The 20334-nt window shown below is 41.0% G+C and overlaps 1 protein-coding gene across 3 annotated transcripts in view; it reads right to left on the reverse strand.

The window, feature by feature from the left end:
- The window catches only part of CFAP95 (cilia and flagella associated protein 95), a 248679-nt gene that overhangs the window by 39830 nt on the left and 188515 nt on the right, over positions 1–20334 (reverse strand). Inside the window, exon 6 of one of the 3 annotated variants that reach the window (XM_073878090.1) lies at positions 9919–9972. The exons of the other annotated variants lie outside the window; for them this stretch is intronic. Coding sequence (XP_073734191.1) covers positions 9934–9972 — 39 coding nt within the window. The 3' untranslated portion in view covers positions 9919–9933. Of the gene's footprint in view, positions 1–9918; positions 9973–20334 lie in introns of those variants that run through there. 3 annotated transcript variants of the gene reach the window in all.

Raw genomic sequence — 20334 nt, forward strand, 5'->3', positions numbered from 1 at the left:
AAGAGGAAAGTCAGAAAGAACTCAAATACATGGAGGCTAAAGAGCATTCCTGGTCAACCAGGAAATTAAAGAAGAATTTAAAAAATTCATGGAAACCAATGAAAATAAAAACACAACTGTTCAAAATCTTTGGGATGCAGCAAAGGCAGTCCTGAGAGGAAAGTATATAGCAATACAAGCCTTTCTCAAGAAACAAGAAAGGTCTCAAATACACAACCTAACCCTACACCTAAAGGAGCTAGAGAAAAAACAGCAAATAAAGCCTAAACCCAGCAGGAGAAGAGAAATAATCAAGATCAGAGCAGAAATCAATGAAATAGAAACCAAAAGAACAGTAGAACAGATCAATGAAACTAGGAGCTGGTTCTTTGAAAGAATTAACAAGATTGATAAACCTCTGGCCAGACTTACCAAAAAGAAAAGAGAAATGACCTAAATCAACAAAATCATGAATGAAAGAGGAGAGATCACAACCAACACCAAAGACATACAAACAATCATAAGAACATATTATGAGCAACTATATGCCAGCAAATTAGATAACCTGGAAGAAATGGGTGCATTCCTAGAGATGTATCAACTACCAAAATTGAACCAGGAAGAAATAGAAAACCTGAACAGACGTATAACCACTAAGGAAATTGAAGCAGTCATCAAAAATCTCCCAACAAAAGCCCAGAGCCAGATGGCTTCCCAGGGGAATTCTACCATACATTTAAAGAAGAATTAATACCTATTCTCCTGAAACTGTTCCAAAAAATAGAAATGGAAGGAAAACTTCCAAACTCATTTTATGAGGCCACATTTACCTTGATCCCAAAACCAAAGACCCCATCAAAAAGGAGAATTACAGACCAATATCTTTGATGAACATGGATGTAAAAATTCTCACCAAAATACTAGCCAATAGGATCCAATAGTATATTAAAAGGATTATTCACCACGACCAAGTGGGATTTATCGCTGGGCTGCAAGGTTGGTTCAACATCCACAAATCAATCAACGTGATACAATATATTAACAAAAGAAAGAACAAGAATCATATGATCCTCTCAATAGATGCAGAAAAAGCATTTGACAAAGTACAGCAAACTTTCTTGATCAAAACTCTTCAGAGTATAGGGATAGAGGGTACATACCTCAATATCATAAAAGCCATCTATGAAAAACCTACAGTGAATATCATTCTCAATGGGGAAAAACTGAGAGCTTTCCCCCTAAGGTCAGGAATGCAGCAGGGATGTCCACTATCACCACTGCTATTCAACATAGTATTAGAAGTCCTAGCCACAGCAATCAGACAACAAAAAGAAATCAAAGGCATCCAAATAGGCAAGGAGGAAGTCAAACTCTCACTCTTTGCAGATGATATGATACTTTATGTGGAAAATCCAAAAGACTCCACCCCAAAACTGCTAGAACTTATACAGGAATTCAGTAAAGTGGCAGGATATAAAATCAATGCACAGAAATCAGTGGCATTCCTATACACCAACAAGACAGAAGAAAGAGAAATCAAGGAGTCGATCCCATTTACAATTGCACCCAAAACCATTAGATACCTAGGAATAAATCTAACCAAAGAGGCAAAGGATCTGTACTCAGAAAACTATAAAATACTCATGAAAGAAATTGAGGAAGACACAAAGAAATGGAAAAACGTTCCATGCTCATGGATTGGAAGAACAAGCATTGTGAAGATGTCAACACTACCTAGAACAATCTACACATTCAATGCAATCCCCATCAAAATACCATCCACTTTTTTCAAAGAAATGGAACAAATAATCCTAAAATTTGTATGGAACCAGAAGAGACCCTGAATAGCCAGAGGAATGTTGAAAAAGAAAAGCAAAGCTGGTGGCATCACAATTCCGGACTTCCAGCTCTATTACAAAGCTGTCATCATCAAGACAGTATGGTACTGGCACAAAAACAGACACATCGATCAGTGGAACAGAATAGAGAGCCCAGAAATGGACCCTCAACTCTATGGTCAACTCATCTTTGACAAAGCAGGAAAGAATGTCCAATGGAAAAAAGAGTCTCTTCAACAAATGGTGTTGGGAAAATTGGACAGCCACATACAGAAGAATGAAAGTGGACCATTTCCTTACACCACACACAAAAATAGCTCCAAATGGTTGAAAGACCTAAACGTGAGACAGGAGTCCATCAAAATCCTAAAGGAGAACACAGGCAGCAACCTCTTCGAACTCAGCCGCAGCAACTTCTTCCTAGAAACCTCGCCAAAGGCAAGGGAAGCAAGGGCAAAAATGAACTATTGGGATTTCATCAAGATAAAAAGCTTTTGCACAGCAAAAGAAACAGTCCACAAAGCCAAAAGACAACCGACAGAATGGGAAAAAATATTTGCAAACAACATATCAGATAAAGGGCTAGTATCCAAAATCTATAAAGAACTTATCAAACTCAACACCCAAAGAACAAATAATCCAATCAAGAAATGGGCAGAAGACATGAACAGACATTTTTCCAAAGAAGACATCCAAATGGCCAACAGACACATGAAAAAGTGCTCAACATCGCTCAGCATCAGGGAAATCCAAATCCAAACCTCGATGAGAATACCACCTCACACCCGTCAGAATGGCTAAAATTAACAAGTCAGTAAACGACAGATGTTGGCGGGGATGTGGAGAAAGGGGAACCCTCCTACATTGTTGATGGGAATGCAAGCTGGTGCAGTCACTCTGGAGAACAGTATGGAGGTTCCTCAAACAGTTGAAATTAGAGCTACCATACAATCCAGCAATTGCACTACTGGGTATTTACCACAAAGATACAAATGTAGGGATCCGAAGGGGTACGTGTACCCCAATTTTTATAGCAGCAATGTCCACAATAGCCAAACTATGGAAGATGTCCATCGACAGATGAATGGATAAAGAAGAGGTGGTATATATACACAATGGAATATTATGCAGCCATCAAAAGGAATGAGATCTTGCCATTTGCAACGACGTGGATGGAACTGGAGGGTGTTATGCTGAGTGAAATAAGTCAATCAGAGAAGGACATGTATCATATGACCTCACTGATATGAGGAATTCTTAATCTCAGGAAACAAACTGAGGGTTGCTGGAGGGGTGGGGGGTGGAAGGGAGGGGGTGGCTGGGTGATAGACATTGGGGAGGGTATGTGGTATGGTGAGTGCTGTGAATTGTGCAATACTGTTGTATCACAGATCTGTACCTTTGAAACAAATAATGCAATATATGTTAAAAAAAAAAGAAGAAGAAGATAGCAGGAGGGGAAGAATGAAGGGGGGAAATCGGAGGGGGAGACGAATCATGAGAGATGATGGACTCTGAAAAACAAACTGAGGGTTCTAGAGGGGAGGGGGTTGGGGGGATGGGCTAGCCTGGTGATGGGTATTAAAGAGGGCATGTATTGAGTGGAGCATTGGGTGTTATATGCAAACAACAAATCATGGAACACTACATCAAAAACTAATGATGTAATGTATGGTGATTAACATAACAATAAAATAATTTAAGGAAAAAAACCTAATGATGTATTGTATGGTGACTAACATAACAAAAAAAAAAAAGATACTGCAAAAAAGAGAACAGGCCAATACCTCTGGTGAACACAGATGCAAAAACCCTCACCAAAATGCTAACAAATTGAATCCAACAATATATTAAAAAAAATCATTCATCACAATTAAGTGGGATTTATTCCTGGGACACAAGTATGGTTCAGTTTCACAAATCAATCAATGTGATACATCATATCAACAAGAGAAAGGATAAAAACCATATGATCATTTCACTAGATGCATAAAAAGCATTTGACAAAGTACAACATCCATTCATGAAAAAAACTCTCAGCAAAGTAGGTTTAGAGGGAACATAGCTCAACATAAGAAAGACCATATATGAAAAACCCACCGCTAACATCATTCTCAATGTGAAAAACTGAGAGCTTTTCCCCTGAGATCAGGAACAAGACCAGGATGTCCACTCTCACCTCTTTTATTCAACATAGTTCTGGAAGTCCTGCCCATAGCAATCAGAAAAGAAAAAGAAATAAAATACATCCAAATGGGAAAGGAAAGAGTAAAACTTTCACATTTGCAGATGACATGATATTATATATAGAAAACCCTAAAGACTCCACCAAAAAACTGCTAGAACTGGTAAGTGAATTCAGTGAGGTCACAGGACACAGAATCAATATACAGAAATGCCTGTATCTCTATATACTTATAATGAAGTAGCAGAGGGGTGCCTGGGTGGCTCAGGTCATGATCCTGGAGTCCTGGGATCAAGCCCCCTGTATCAGGCTCCCTGCTCAACAGGGAGTCTGCTTCTCCCTCTCCCTCTGTCCTTCACCCCAATTGTGCTCTCTGGCTCTTGCTATCTGAAATAAATAAATAAAATCTTTAAAAAAATAATGAAGTGGCAGAAAGTAAAATTAAGAAAACAATTCCATTTACAATGTACCAAAAAGTAATACCTAGGAATAAACTTAACCAAGGAGGTGAAAGACCCATACTCTGAAAACTATAAAGTAGAAAATGCCATGCATTCTTAAGTTCCAGGTATTTTATGGGGACTGTCAACTTTCAGTTGTCTGCACACAAATAAGGAGTTATGTATGAAACCTGGATTGTCTAGTTCTGATTTCTCATTTATCCTAGTGACGTGTTGGCGCTGTTGATACAATGGCAGCCGAGGCAACACCTGGCCAGCCCTCCTCCTAACTAGGCGGTGTTGGGCTTCAGTTTCCTTGACCATAAAAATGAGGACACTTCTCCAGAAATCCTAGCATCTCTTTGAGCTTTAGCATTCTTTGATCCTATGGTTCTGTCTGTATTGAAGCACAGGATGGCTATTTATAAAATGTTTTATTTGATATTTCACATACAATGTAAAATTTAGACAATGTTTCCATCATAGAACATGATTTCTCCTTAAAAACCAGTTTGGTTTAGCATCTCTCATTTTCATCTTTTTGTGTGTGTGCAACCCAACTCAACATTGAAGACTTCATATGAATGCGTAATGATCGAAAGAGTTTTTAGCAAGAAATGTGGGTGCTAGATAAGGAGAAAAGAGATTAAAATGAGAAGAGGTGATGGAAGGCTGCTACTTAGAAATAAGATAATTCTCAAATCCTAAGATTAAAATGGGAGCCCTTATGACCCTCTGGATCATCTCATCTCCATGGTGCTTTGCAGAGACTACAAAAGTGGGTGCTTAAAAATGGCGTTAATCACATTCTCTCTCTCTCTCCCTCTCTCTCTCTTTAAATTCTTATGTAACGCTCTTTCTGCAGTTACAAATAAAGGGCTAGAGATACATGTGGCATCTCTTGAGAAGAAATGACAAGAAGCGAAGTTAAGTGGCATGCACAGAAGAGAAAGCTGGAACAAAATGACGTGTTTTTGGAGATGTATGGCATCTTCGAAAACATCACACTTGTGGTTTCCTGGTATCTGAGAAACTTGGACCAATTTAAGGTGCCATATTTGATATATTCTGGCAGAAGTGAAGGGAAACTAGGTTGTTGCTTTTTAAAGCTTTATTGCTTTCTGGAAGATAAATTTCTTCTTTTAACATTATCCATCTCCTTTTATAAGATATATTACTATACTCCCTAGTCATTTGGGAGCCAATAACAGTTATTTCTTTTTTTGGCTGCCTCCTGATCTTACAATGAATCTTTTGAGGTAACAGTCTTAAAAAATAAGAGATGCAGGGATGACATAGATTCATAGAATTTTGAAGCTGGAAAGGGCCCCAAAGGACAAAATTATGCAGCTGCACGGTGACTTTGTTTCATTCTCTGTACGCAGTAAGCCATAGGTCCAAGCCGGATGTAGAGAATGAGGTCTGGGTGGGAAGCAGGAGTACTGGGTTCTAGTACTCATTTCTCAGCCAGCCAGCTAGGGACCGTGAATGAAGCACTTAATGTTTGGTTAGCCTTGAGCGAAGCATTGTATCTTGTCTTCTCACCTGGAGAATGGAGTTGAATTAGAAAATTACAAGAGCCTCCTTTGGCTTTGCCTCTATGGGAACACTCTGTCCTTTCTTGATGCCACATCCACAGCTAAAATAATGTGTATTTCTCTCTCAGCTGCCGGATTCAGTTGCCCATTACTCTAAGAAAACTCATTATACATAAAACCTTGATTTTCAAAGAAGTAGAAGTGCTAGGCGGTTGGTATTCATATTACAAAAGTACCCTTTCCTTTACAGACATAAATTCCCTTTATTTAAAAAAAATGTTTTGAAGTTTTTATTTATTTTGAGAGAGAGAGAACATGAGCAGAATGAGGGGGAGAGGGAGAGAGAATCTCAAGCACACTCCACGCTGAGCGTGGAGCCCATATGGGGCTCGACCCCACGACTGTGAGATCACGGCCTGAACCAAAACTAAGAGTGGGATGCTTAACCAACTGAGCCAGCTCGGTGCCGCCATCAATTTCCCTGAAATAGCTACCTATTAAACATGTTTTTTACTTCATGATGATTAGGTTTTCACACAACTTTGCAGGAAGGTGTGTCTTATGGAAAGTCAAAGGTACCCCCTACCAATCACCATCCTCGAGTATCTGTGTCTTCCCCCGCTCTGACCTCATGTTTATGGCATTGCACCCTCTTGCCATACGTTTCCTGCCCATAATTCCTTATGCCCTTCTGTGTGGCACAGCTCAGCACCTTCTCTCGGGCACTGACGGAATCCTCTTCTCCCCTCCCTCATCTTTTTCTCCGGCTTCTCCTGTGTCAGCTGGCCCTTGCAGCTCATCCTAGAGTTCTACAGAGTTCCCTCCCAAACACCTGGTTCAAGCTCAACGTCAAACCAGGCCTTGCTCCTTCAATCTGCATTACTGTGCTGGTGGTTGTTTTGAAACTCAAATGGAGTTTCCTTTCTTTCTTTTTTTTTCCCTAGGATAAAATTTTTTTTGATGTCGTGTTCCATGATTCATTGTTTGCATATAACACCCAGTGCTCCATGCAGAACGTGCCCTCTTCAATACCCATCACCAGGCTAACCCATCCTCCCACCTCCCTCCCCTCTAGAACTCTGTTTTTCAGAGTCCATCATCTCTCATGGTTCATCTCTCCCTCCGACTTCCACCCCTTTGTTCTTCCCCTCCTGCTATCTTCTTATTTTTTTTTAACATATAATGTATTATTTGCTTCAGAGGTACAGATCTGTGATTCAACAGTCTTGCACAATTCACAGTGCTCACCATAGCACATACCCTCCCCAATGTCTATCACCCAGTCGCCCCAACCCTCCCACCCCCCACCACTCCAGCAACCCTCAGTTTGTTTCCTGAGATTAAGAATTCCTCATATCAGTGAGGTCATATGATACATGTTATAGAGCTACCGTACAACCCAGCAATTGCACTACTGGGTATTTACCCCAAAGATACAAATGTCGGGATCCGTAGGGGTACGTGCACCCCAATGTTTATAGCAGCAATGTCCACAACAGCCAAACTGTGGAAAGGGCCAAGATGTCCATCGACAGATGAATGGATAAAGAAAATGTATATATGTACAATGGAATATTATGCAGCCATCAAAAGGAATGAAATCTTGCCATTTACAATGATGTGGATGAAACTGGAGAGTGTTATGCTGAGAGAAATAAGTCAGTCGGAGTTTCCTTTCACAGTTTACCACTGAAGCTCACCCCACTCCCTGCTTCTCTCTGAGCTTCAGTGAGCGAAATCAACACCATGGTCAGTAGGTTACATGTATTTTTTTTTTAAGATTTTATTTATTTATTTGACAGAGAGAGAGAGAGAGAGCACAAGCAGAGGGAGTGGCAGGCAGAGGGAGAAGGAGAGAAGCAGGCTCCTGCTAAGCAGGGAGCCCAATGCGGGACTCAATCCCAGGACCCTGGGATCATGACCTGAGCCAAAGGCAGACACTTAACTGACTGAGCTACCCAGGCACCCGGTTCCACGTATTTTTATGTTACCACTGAGACAAATCAAATTAGGAATTTTTTTGAACCAAACAATAGGTTTTTCCCACTTTAACATAGTCAGTTCTTTTGAGAAAGGTGCCATAAACCTCTAGGATGTTATTGTCAATTTGGTGGTTAACAGGGAACAAGGTTGTTGTTAATGAACTTCTCAATGTGCAGCATTCCTAAAAAAAGAAAAGAGATCCATTTTCTATAAGAAGTCTTCATACTTCAAAAGCTCTGCTAGAAATATATCTCTTGATCCTTAATCTGTCTTTGAGTGGAGTATATTCTGCATTTTGCCACACAGGTTATGAGGCTCAAGAATTTTCACATGTATGATCTGTGGGGTTTGGGCTGTACATGCCTATAGCACAGTGTCAATGATCAGGCCATGTTCCTGACGGAAATCCCACCTTAAGACAGGAAGTTGATCCAATGTAGGAACAAAACACATCATTTTTCCCCTGAAGAGTGAACATCTACTTCCAGAATTCACTTGGCTAGAATCTGTAGTGTCATTCCTGGTAGGACATTTGGTATTTTCTTAAAGTTACTAAGACTTAACAATTTTTATAAAATATGAATTCCATGCACAGCAAAATTTCTCTTCAGAGAGCTCGAGGGACTTGCCTAAATGGACACAGTTAGCAGATGACGGGGAAGATGGACTTTGATTTTTTGATGTAGATTTAAAGTCATACAAAGAGAGAAAACAGGAAAAACGCATGTTCTCATTTTCTGTTTACTTTCTATCATTTTGGCCATGGCTACTGTTTTAGCCCAAATGAATCCACAAGTTCAAATCTCTTGTTAGTTACATTTCTTTTCTGTTTCCCTTTTCTCAATTTAAATTTTAAAGGGAGTCTTAAGGTACTCACTGATATATAGTCTTTGGTAACTTCAAGGTTGTAAAGTTACAGCCATTTTTAATTTACTCTGTTTTCAGTTACCTTAAAGCCAAAATTTTCTCTCTTTTTAAATTCAGAATGACAATTTGCCTGTTCTTTTGCTAAGTTCACACATGGGTAATATAATTATTCTATCTAGTTGAGCACCTCTAGAAATCATTACAAAAATGGTAAGTTTTAATTGTTCATGGAAATCAATTTATAGGCAAACAACTTAAAATCTATTTTCGTTCCCTACAATTTGCATTTTTACATTTCAGATTTGCTTGTGCAGCAATACGGTGTGAAGTCTGATTGCCAATTGCTTAAACACATAAGGTAGTTTCAAGAGGCGCAGAGCTAAAGACAATTTGCATAGAGCGAGTGTGGCTCAGAAGAAGCCTGTTCTGTGAATACAAGAAGGCATGCAGAAGCAGGCCAGGGCTGACCGTAGCTTATTCAAAGGCCACTAATGACAGCTGATGAACAGGTGGCTTATTGCCGGGATTCATTCTTTTCATTCAATTCCCCCAGTGACTCACAGTTATTATTTTGTTACTGGTATATGTACAAAAAGTGAGTAAGAGGGTGATCTGAAATTGTATTTATTCCCTTAGCTTCTTACCTTGAGAATGCAATTTCAGAATAGCCCTGGAGATGGGCTCCTTCAGGTAGACCGGATGATGTACTGAGCAGGACTCAGTATGTAATTCTGAGCTTTCAAGCTTAGGATCATAGACTACAAAGCTGGGAGCCCCTGAGAAATGATCCAATCACTCCAGCTCATTGCACAGATGAGAAAGCTAAGAGAGACTAATGACCTGCCCAGCGTCACCCAGATAGTTAGTAATAAAGGTAAGGAGAGAACCCAGGTGTCTGGATTCCTAGACCAGTGCTTCCTCCCCCAATTCTTCTCCCCGATTCTATTTTGTCTCCATTGTACCTTTTATGTAGGCAATTCAAGGCTTCCTGTATTCTAACATAGCAACAGAGCATGGTAAAAGTCAAAAGTTTAAAGGAGCAATACCCGCACAGAGGGCCAAGCACAATGAGTTAAATCTTTGAAGTTCAGGATTCTTTCTGTTCATCCATCACCATGATTAAGCACTTCAGCCTCACAGAGCTGAAAGGTAGAAAGGTAAGGGGAAGATCAATGAAACAGTGTAGGTAGAAGCAGCTGACAGACATGTAATGGTGTTCAATAATAACTGTCCAGTCTGAACTGACTGGATAATTTAGGCACCCAAGTAAATTGTGGCACGCGACTCATAAAATCACTTTACACCTGATTCTTTGTTTGGACAAATTATTCCCACGTACCCATTCAGTCAGACAATATTTATTGAGCACTTACTATGTGCCAGCCGGGAGCTGGGTGAGGTACAAGGCATACAATAGTAACATAAAGACATGGTATCTACTCTCAGCAGTTTTACAAACCAATGGAGGAGCCAGAGAAGTGGGCAGGCAATGACCTTCCATGATGACACAGTACAGAGGAGGGCACCCTAACATACACCAGGGAGATTCGGGAAGCCCCTCCAGAGAAAGCAAGCTGTGAGCTGAGACCTGGCAAATAAGTAGGAGCTGCCCAGACAGAGAGGAACGGCTGGGATGTTCCAGGAAGGAAAAACACCATGTGGGGATGCAGAGATAAAAGAGTTGAGTGCCTGAGAGGAAGTGGAAGGAACGATTCCACTCTGGTTAGGGTGTGAGGCTGGTGGCCTCAGAAGAGTCAGGTGCCCGATGGGCCAGATGGGAAGGTCAGTTTCATGTACTTATCCTAAGAACTATAGAGAGCATTTCAATCAACAAAGTAAAACAACCCCATCAATGATTTTCTCAATGAGGAAATCAGATTTTTTTTTAACTTTGAGATTTTTTCCACGGCATGAAAATATTTATTTCCATATTTAAACAACATTCTTTTTGCCCACAATCCATATATAACATTACTCAAATTATAATCACCCCCATTAGGCCCTCATCTCTTAAAAAAATGACTCAGGCAAATTGATTAATTTTACTCAAATGATAGCAGGGCCCACAGTCACAAGTAACTAACTGGGATGAAAAAATATTCGTAGAATAAATACATGCACAGCAAAATTGTAATTAAAATTTCCAGCATCTGAATTTAGGAGAGACTTCAGAAAAGGCTGGAGTAAGAAACCAGAGTAAATAAATGAAAGGAAATGTGAAAACATTATACTTTCAACGTGAGCCTATTAAAATCACCACACCCAGCCTAGCTGAAAGATGCAAGCAGCTCTGGAAAGCTGGAGAACCATGAACTAGCTTTGCCAGATAATCCAGGTCATGCCAAGCAAACTGGGGCCTCAGTGGAAAAAAGATACACTGTGTTTGCCAGAAGTGATGCCATGACCAAGAAACTTTTCCTGAATCTCAGCCTAGATTTTGGCTCCTCCGGTGCACCCAATGGCTAAGGTTCTGGGCTCAGGGCCGGTGAGGCAAAACCCATCTCCTATGCCTTTGGGCGCCAGGAAGGGCACCATGCTTTCATACAGAAACCCTCTTACGCATGGAAGATGCTTGCTGTCAAGGGGATCCTAAATTCTGTGGGTTTAAGAAGTCCAAAGCAAGTAGAGACAGCAATCATTTGCATTTATAGAATATCTTTCCTTCTAAATGCCCAAAGCTTCAGAATTTTAACAGCGTTCTTTGAGAAAAGCACTTCCCTCAATCTGAAGATTTTATTCTACCAAATAAAGGGATTTATGGGCCACAAACCAGGGGGATGGTAGCAGATGTAGGGGAAAGAGTTGAACATCAAGAGGCCATCAGGTGGAACTGTGAAAAATAACAGCAACCACAAAAAGGGGCCTTCGGGGTTAGAAATGTGGCAGCTGTCTAGGAGACGCGAGTAAGGAAAGCAGATTCTTTCCAATTCCTATTAGGTTCTAACTTTAGCAGTTGGTTGTTTAATTGCATTCATAATGTACAACTTTTTAAACATGGTGTATAAACTTTATTCCTCCCAAATTTGGAAAATACAGATAAACAAAAATGGGGAAAGAATTCCAGGGCTGAAAATATAATCACTTAAACCCTTGGGTATCTGTCTTTCCAGATTTCTGTTGGCTCTAGCTTGCTCACTTTCTCTTTATATGTAACTATACACATATGATGTCCTTTTTATGACACATAGACTTATATATTCACATGTATATTAAAAATAGAATCATACTACATATACTATTACAGAATCTTTTTATTCTTAACAATTATGAACATCACCCCTGGTATCTAAATTCCATGAGGCTGGAGACTTTGCCTTTTCATTGCTGAATCCTTAGCATGTAGAACAGTAATTTCATGTGGACATTCATGAAATATCTATTGACTGAATAGTGAGTGAATATCATTCAAGTCAATCAAGTAGAGATAGTTATTCATGCAGCACATTAAAATATTCAGTTAACATCCTGTATGCCATCTGCATGTACTAATCCTATCCACCCCAGATCAAATGCTACCCCTCTATCAAACCCACCTCAGCCTCCCCCTGCTCCCTCCTCCCAGTTCGTCCTCCTTGGGCTACCACAGAATATTCTTTACCTCTTTTGGCACTTAGCATTTTCCATCTTGTTTTATAGGTATTTAAATATGTTACAGAAACATGCATGATAGTAAAGCCACATTTCTCCCTCTCAACACAGTGCAGCTTTAGTATGGCATTTATGTCTAGTTTATCCCTGTAATAACAGCAAAAATAATTCTGTTGAGTTAATCATTTTATGAAAAATGTATATATGCATCACATGTGTTAATATTCTTCATAACTGCCTAGAGTAGGTGTATTAGTTCGCTAGGGCTGCCATAACTGAATGGCTCTGGGACCATTCTCCTTGGCTCGCAGATGACCACTCTCTTGCTGCTTCTTCACACGGTCGTTTCTCTGTGCACACGCACTCCTGCTGTCTCTATGACACCAGTCATATAGAATTAAGCCCCCACTCCAGTGGCCTAATTTTAACTTCATTACTTAATACTTTTAAAAGACCTTACCTCCAAATATGACGTACTGGTCACCATATGAATTTGGGGGGAAAATAATTCTGCCCATAACAGACATATTATGATTATTCTTATTTTATAGATGAGTTACCTGAGTCTCAGAAAGGCAAGATGAAAAGCACAAGGCAGAAATAAGCCTTTCACTCGCATGGTCCATTCTCGGCCTCCTGATTTAGCCCCGTCTCCTACCATGCTTTTCTTCATCTGCCCCCAACTGCTGCCCAGGCTTCAACACCAAAGTGCTTCTCAGGGTTCTCCAAACACCTCAGACCCATTCATGCCTCCGGGCCTTTGTGCATGCTGCTTCTCTGCCTAGAATGCTCTCTCTCCCTTTCTCACCTGGCCAATTCCTCTTGGTTGATCTTTCCAGACACACCAAGATAACCGCCTATGGACGAGCTTCTCCAGAAACCCAGAACTCATGATAAAACACATACAGCATAACATTTACCTTCTCAACCATTTTTAACTGTACAGTTCAGTAGTGTTAAGTCCATTCACAGTATTGGGCAACCAATCTCTAGAACTTTCTTTCATCTTTCACAAACTCTATACCCAGTAAATGATAATTCCCCCTTCCTTCCTCCCCTCAGCCACTGGCGACCACCATTCTACTTTCTGTTTCTGAATTTGACTACTCGAGGCACCTTGCATAAGTAGAATTACCCAATATTTATCTTTTTGTGATTGGCTTATTTTGGTTAGTATAAGGTCTTTAAGTTTCACCCATATTGTAGCGTGTGGTGGAATTTCTTTCCTTTTTAAGGTTGAATAATATTCCACTGTACGTATGTACACACACACACACACACACACACACACACACACACACCACATTCTGTGTGTCCATTCGCCAATGGACACTTGAGTTGCTCCCACCTTAGGGGCTGCTGTGAATAATGTGGCTGTGAACATGGGTGCACAACTATCTTTCAAGACCTCACTTTTAATTCATTTGGGTATATTTGATGATTCTATTTTAAGCACATTGAAGTTTTAACATTTTCCTTTATGATCAGAAAGACACTAAGTAATAATCTAACCTTTCTCTTGGTAGTGATCACCAGAAACATAAAACCAGCAATTTGCTAAAGAAACACATTGTGCCAGTTAAGACTCTGATTATCTGTGACAGAAACCAACTCTCGCCAGTCAAAGGCTTTGAAGAGATTTCATGGGAAAGGTTTGAGGGTATCCATGGTACTCAATGAAGAGTTGACATCACATGATGACAGGCACTACTGGGCTATAGGAACAAGTGGGACCAGAGCTGTAAGTGGCCCTGAGGACCCATCTCTGTGTCTTCACGCTCTCCTCTCTGCATGCTCCTTTTCTCATTGTTGTTGGATCCACCTGCTAGAAGAATGACACCCAGTTCCCCTCACTTTTACATCTGTGGTTCCAGGCCCTATAAAGAGACTTAGCCTAACTAGCTCTTAGTCCCAAATCCAAAATCCCAGGGAAGGGTATTTTTGTTAAGTTCCCATCTCACTGATGAAGTATGGCTGGGAAGGCATAGTTAAACTGTATAACATGGCTGTGCCCAGTGCAATGATGAGTATATGCTATTGAAGGGCAGACAGTTATCAAAATTTCCTAGGTCCAGAATAGCCATAAGCCTGCTAACACCTTAGCAGATGGGCTGCAGAGTGGAAGGCAGTGGGCTGAGAGAGTGTTCAACCACCCTCATCCTTGATAAATGCTGTCACAGGCTCAAGGGAAAGGGGTTGTGCAGGGAGCAGTGAGCTCGAGAGTGGAAACACAGGTTAATCAAAAGCCTGTCTCACCAACCAAGTGAATCCACCAATAATGAGGCGAGGTAAGGGTCTCCTAGTCCTCAGATCTCTTTAGACCAGTTTTTGTGTCATAGGGCAATTCTAGCAAGAGACTAGTGAGAGGAAAGAGAAAAAACAGGGTTCCTACAACATTAAGCAAGTCCAGAGGCCAAGATTAAAAGGAAATAATAATAACACCCAGAGAGACCCTGGACCGTAACATTTCCAAGATAGAATGCAACCAATAAGCCCAATAAGAAAGTTCAGGTACCTCCAAGGCATCTTATTTGATAATTAGGCAGAGAAATGCAGTTGACCACAGGAGGTGAAAGGAAGAGTATAAAACTATTGTTAAGAATCAAAGCTAAACCCCACATCACTTATGGCCTGTTTCTGGTAAAATGTTTCTCCTGTTTGTTCATCAATTCTGAATGTTAAATAAGTCTTTCCAGCAGTGGTTCCAGGGTGCTGGAGCAATGCATCTCAGACAGGAGCTGAAAAATGAGGGCTGCAAAGTTCAGGGAATAATAGAAAATTAGATCTTAACTGAGCTGCTGTAAATATCACAGGCAGAAAACAGAGCACATCAGCACACCGGGCTGGCAGTGAGGGTAATGAATTCCTCCTCTCCATACAAAATGATCAGTGGTGTGTAATAGGGTATTCTGAGGTATGGCTGCGAAGACGTGGTGAGGAGAGACAGAGAAAGGAAAACAAATGGTGTTTAGAAATTAAAATATCTCTTGAGTCAAAAGCACATTTTCTCAGCCAAAGCCAACAATCCAGCTCAAATGACCCTCTTGCAGTAATTCACCTAATGAAAAATTCTACAGCCCATCAGCTGTAGCTCTTTTGGGCACTCAGCATTTTAGGGTATCTGTAGTTCTCCGTGGGCACATCTTATCTCTGCAATGAGATTATAAACTCCTGGAAGGCAAGAGAGGACTTGTTTCTTTTGTTCATCTTTGTATGCCACAGGACCTCCAGAAAAACTCATAATTATTCACTGCCTCCAAGGCGTAGTGCACTGTTGTCATGTGGGATCCTAGGGGGTGCTCCCAAACACCCTGCAAGGTGAGTAAGGCCAGCTGTATCACCAAAGAAGAGAATGAAGCTTTGAACAGTAACCTGCCTAAATTCACATCCCCACAGAGCGGAGATTGGAACCCACGTCTGCTTAATTCCAACGGCCTATGCTCTTCCCTTCTTGCCACACTGCGCTCTTGGCAAGTAGCAATCAGATTACCCAATAATCATGCAGATAACACTAATAATAACTACTTTCATCTAGAACTTTCTCAGAGCCAGGTCTTCGTTAGATGCTTTATATGTATTATTATAATTAACCATCATTATAGCCTGAGAGTTTGGTAATATTATTCCTGTTTAATAGATAAGAAAACTTAGACACAGAGAGGTTAATAAAAAAATTGCCTGAATCTTATAGTATGTGTGTGCTCCTAATCATTATCCTATATCAGTTTCAACATATACCAATACACACACACACACACACACACACACACAAACCAGCCAACATGTTTTGAGCAACTACTCTGCACCAGGCTCTGTGAATTTTCTAATTTTATCCTCATTACAACTCTCAGGGCAAAGCAAGTGTTTAGTATATTGTGGACCAACTGAACAATTGAAGGTAAAAATAGAGCTACAACTATCACCAATTGCTAATGCAAGACAGATCCAGAAACTCCTCCGTGTTTGCATAGCAACACCGTAGGTCCCAAACTATGGAGGGCCAGCAAAAATGAGGGAATATCAGAAATATAAGAGCAAGTTAGACAGTAGAAAGATTTTAGTTTGAAGATAAGTGTTGTAAAAGATCCAGTATGAAACAGGCCTCCTTTGTTGTGAAAGCATCTTAAATGAACCATGCCAGAAAATCAGCATTCACAAATAAGACAGGCAGAAGCCTCTGACTTTGTTTCGATTTTATATCAGAAACACGGCCCTCCTAAGCTGATGACAAATCTATGGGATATACCCAGATGAATCAGCTTATGATATGGTAGGCTTGGAAGCGCAGAGAGTGCTAGACAAAAATAAAACTGCCTTGGTCCTACTTCCGGCTTTACCAGCTCTCTCGGTCACTTGTGCTGTCCACCAGGTGTTCTCTGTCACCTTTGAGGTTAGGCATGGTTATATGACTTACTTTGGCCAATGAAATATGACCAGCAGGGATGGTAAATTAAATCTTAGTGGTAAACTAAATTTAATTTAATAGTAAATTAAATTTTTTCAGGCAAAAGCATTAGAATCATGCATGGTTTGCAATGCCCTCTCCTCTTCTGTTATGAAGACAGATGATATTCTAGAAGGTGTTTTCTATCACTCTGCATCCCTAAGTAAGAATGACATGGAATAGAGTACCTAGCTAACCCATAGTGGAAACATAGCTTGAATGAGAAATAAATATGTTGTCTTAAGCCATGAAATTTTGTTGTTTGTTACTGTAGTATAACTTAGCCCAACCTGATTGATATACCAATTAATAAGCTGTGTGACCTTGGATCGGTCCTTTTACGTGCCTGGGAATCAGCTTCCTTACCTGTAAACCTAAGGGATTAGCCTAGAACAGAAAGATTTAATCTGGGGGCCCAGGAGTGGGCTTCAAGATGACAATGAACCCCCAAAATTATAGGTAGTATTTTGTATGCATATATACATGTGTGTTTGTGAGAGAGAGAGAGAGAAAATTCACATTTTTCTGAAGAGAGAGTTCATAACTTTTTCAAATTTTAAGAAGGTCTATGTTACTCAAAATGAGATTAAGAACGTGAATTATCTCTAAACCCATTTCTAGCTCCAGTGTGCTTTTTAGCATCTAAAGTAGAGAAAAAATAGCTAATTAGGTTCCTATCTGATCTGGTATTTCAGGACTTGCCTTGAGTCAGATTTTATTAAGGTTGTTTTCAAATAATTAAGTTTAAGAGTTCGGCTTAATAGGATTGCAAATATCAAAATCTCAGGAGGTACTCCTGAGTGAAAAGAGGGGGTTCAGAGCAGTTCTTTCCAACCCAAAGAAGAAAAGATTCTTCAAAAATTGAAAATGAGTTCCCACATCCCTTTTGGTGGGTGGAACGGAATGCGACCCATAGAAAGCTGTGAAGAAAAAAGGGTCATTCTTCCAAAACTACATCCTCAAATAAGAGTTAACACCTGAAAGGCCAGAGTGTGATACTTTAGCAGTAGGCAATGGGCTGTCTTAAATATGGAGATGGCTGGGTGAACTACACTAGTAGAGAGAGCCTGAGGTTTATAGACGGACAAGCTGGATTCAACATGCTCTTTGCTGGGCCACCGTTTTCTCATCTATAAAATAAGGACAATAACACTCAGCTGTAACAGGGAGGGTCCCAGCAGCAAATAGGTAATGGACTCAAACAGGGTAATTAAGGAGGGTTTAATGGGGACGATTTGTAAAGATCAGCTCAGGGTTCAGAGAAATCAGCAAGGCATGCTGAAACACTCTGGGAAGGGTTAAAGCAGGGAACACTTTGTCACTCCCAAATCTGAAGGGACAAGGAGAGAGGACAGTTACCATAAAAAGGAGAGCTTAGCTGTGGCTGGTGTAGCTATAGCCGTCGGAAAGGTCTACTACACAGCAGGCATTGTGGCCTTCCAAGAGATACACAGAGGTGCTGATCCAAGGCCCGGCAAAGAGGGAGTCACCTCACCCTCCTACTTTCTGTGGGAGCTCCCCATTGGCCACGAAGAAACCAATGGGCAAGGAAGCCCATTGATATGGTCCATTGAAAGTCTCCTGAGGGCAGAGAGAAGGGTAGAGAAAGGTAGAGAGAAGATATGGGAGGCAAATGAGCATTCCAGCTCTTGGGTCATTGTAAAGATTCAAAGACATAACATTTAGAAGTATATAAATTGTATATGAGCTACAATTTACTCTTTCTGTGAATCAATACCTCAGATCCTTTGCTAAAAAAAAGGATTCTGATAGGTTTATATAGGGAGTGAGTCCATAGCCCCTGAGAGAGTGGGGAGAGGACACATGGACAGAGATCCTGGCCTCAGAATGAAGCCACTGTGCTTGGGGAGGTGGGATTTGGAGAGCTGCCTCTGAGTGCCTCGGCTCAGGGCGAACTGGCATATTTTGCTGCAAGGACAGAGTCTCTGAGACTGCTACTCCTTAGAGTACCAAGACACCAAGTCCTTCTGTGGCTCTTCGTGCTGCAGTCCCCAGCAGTTCCTGTTTTCTGGCTGCTTAGGAGATACCTTTCTAAGCAACAAGTCTAGACTTGACTAAGCTTCATATGCACGTATCAGGAGGTATATTTCCTGATGTACACATAGATGCCAAAATACAGACTTCCTGTCCAAAATGCAGCCTTGCAATGTTTGGACTGTGTGGTGTGCCATGTGAGTTGTCATATTACATTATATTGAAGCTTGTTCACTCATAACAGGCATAGAGGTACTTAGCTCAAGAGTGATATGCAAAACACGAACAGGCTTTGGGTAATCATTTTCTCACTGTACTCTGCAAAGGCAGCTTTCCCCAGAGAAAGATCAATGGACTATAATATCAGGTGATTGTAACTTTTCTACTGAAAGTCCTAACCAGAAGAGAGACAGCCCATGTTCTGATCTACTCAGCTTCCCCTCTTCCTTCTTCTTGGAGAAGATGCCTTTCCTTCATTGGGTAAGTTCTGGGATGGACTGTGAACATGTGACCTGAGCTGGACCAGGTCAGATTCTTTCCCCTAGAATGTGAAGTTTCAGGGGAGTGACCCAAGTTTGGAAAAAATCACTGAAACTAATCAATCCCATTGGTGGCACCCCCCCCCCCAAGACTGCTCATTTATTCCTGCTTCCTACAGATCCCCAAAGAAGCCCAGACTCCCATTTTGTTGAAGTACATGCCAGGAAAGGATACAGTTGAGTGAGTGGGTCCTAGTTCTTCATAGAGGCATGGCTGAGGTTTAGAGAACCGAATATCCCACATGAAGGGGAATCCCACCTTTACACTTTTAGACTGCAGTGAGGAGAAGGTCTTCATTCAAGAGTCTAACTATGGCCATATAAAAAAGTTTTGCTTCTCCACAGTGCTATAATTCTTTTAGGCTTTCAATGAGCCTAGAATAGACTCTGCCATGCCATATCATTGTTGGTCAAAACCCACCTCCATTCCTTGTGACCAAGCATCTTGATAGGCACAGCTGGTGAGTTCTAGTTCCTCCATGGGCGCCTGGGTGGCTCAGTTGTTAAGCATCTGCCTTCGGCTCAGGTCGTGATCCCAGGGTCCTGGGATCGAGCCCCGCGTTGGGCTCCCTGCTCAGCAGGAAGCCTGCTTCTCCCTCTCCCACTCCCCCTGCTTGTGTTCCCTCTCTCATTGTGTCTCTCTCTGTCAAATAAATAAATAAAATCTTTAAAAAAAAATTCTAGTTCCTCCATAATCTCAGTCTGATTTCCTTTCTTTCTTATTACCTACTATTTCCTTTCACTATGCAACAGGACTATTAGGGAGAAAATACATTATCCCTAATCCTCTTAGCATATCACCAAGGTAAGTATGATTTTCCCATTTTAGGGATGAAGGAATGAATACTCAGGTAAGAAATCAGGGCTCTCTGCAGAACAGGAATTCAAATCCGGGCCTTTCTGACTTGGGGGTCCGCACCCCTGTCCTGTCCCGTCCT

The sequence above is a fragment of the Callorhinus ursinus genome, unplaced genomic scaffold (genome assembly GCF_003265705.2).
Source record: "Callorhinus ursinus isolate GAN/ISIS: 27379988/994484 unplaced genomic scaffold, GSC_fseal_2.0 scaffold28, whole genome shotgun sequence".
NCBI lineage: Eukaryota > Metazoa > Chordata > Mammalia > Carnivora > Otariidae > Callorhinus > Callorhinus ursinus.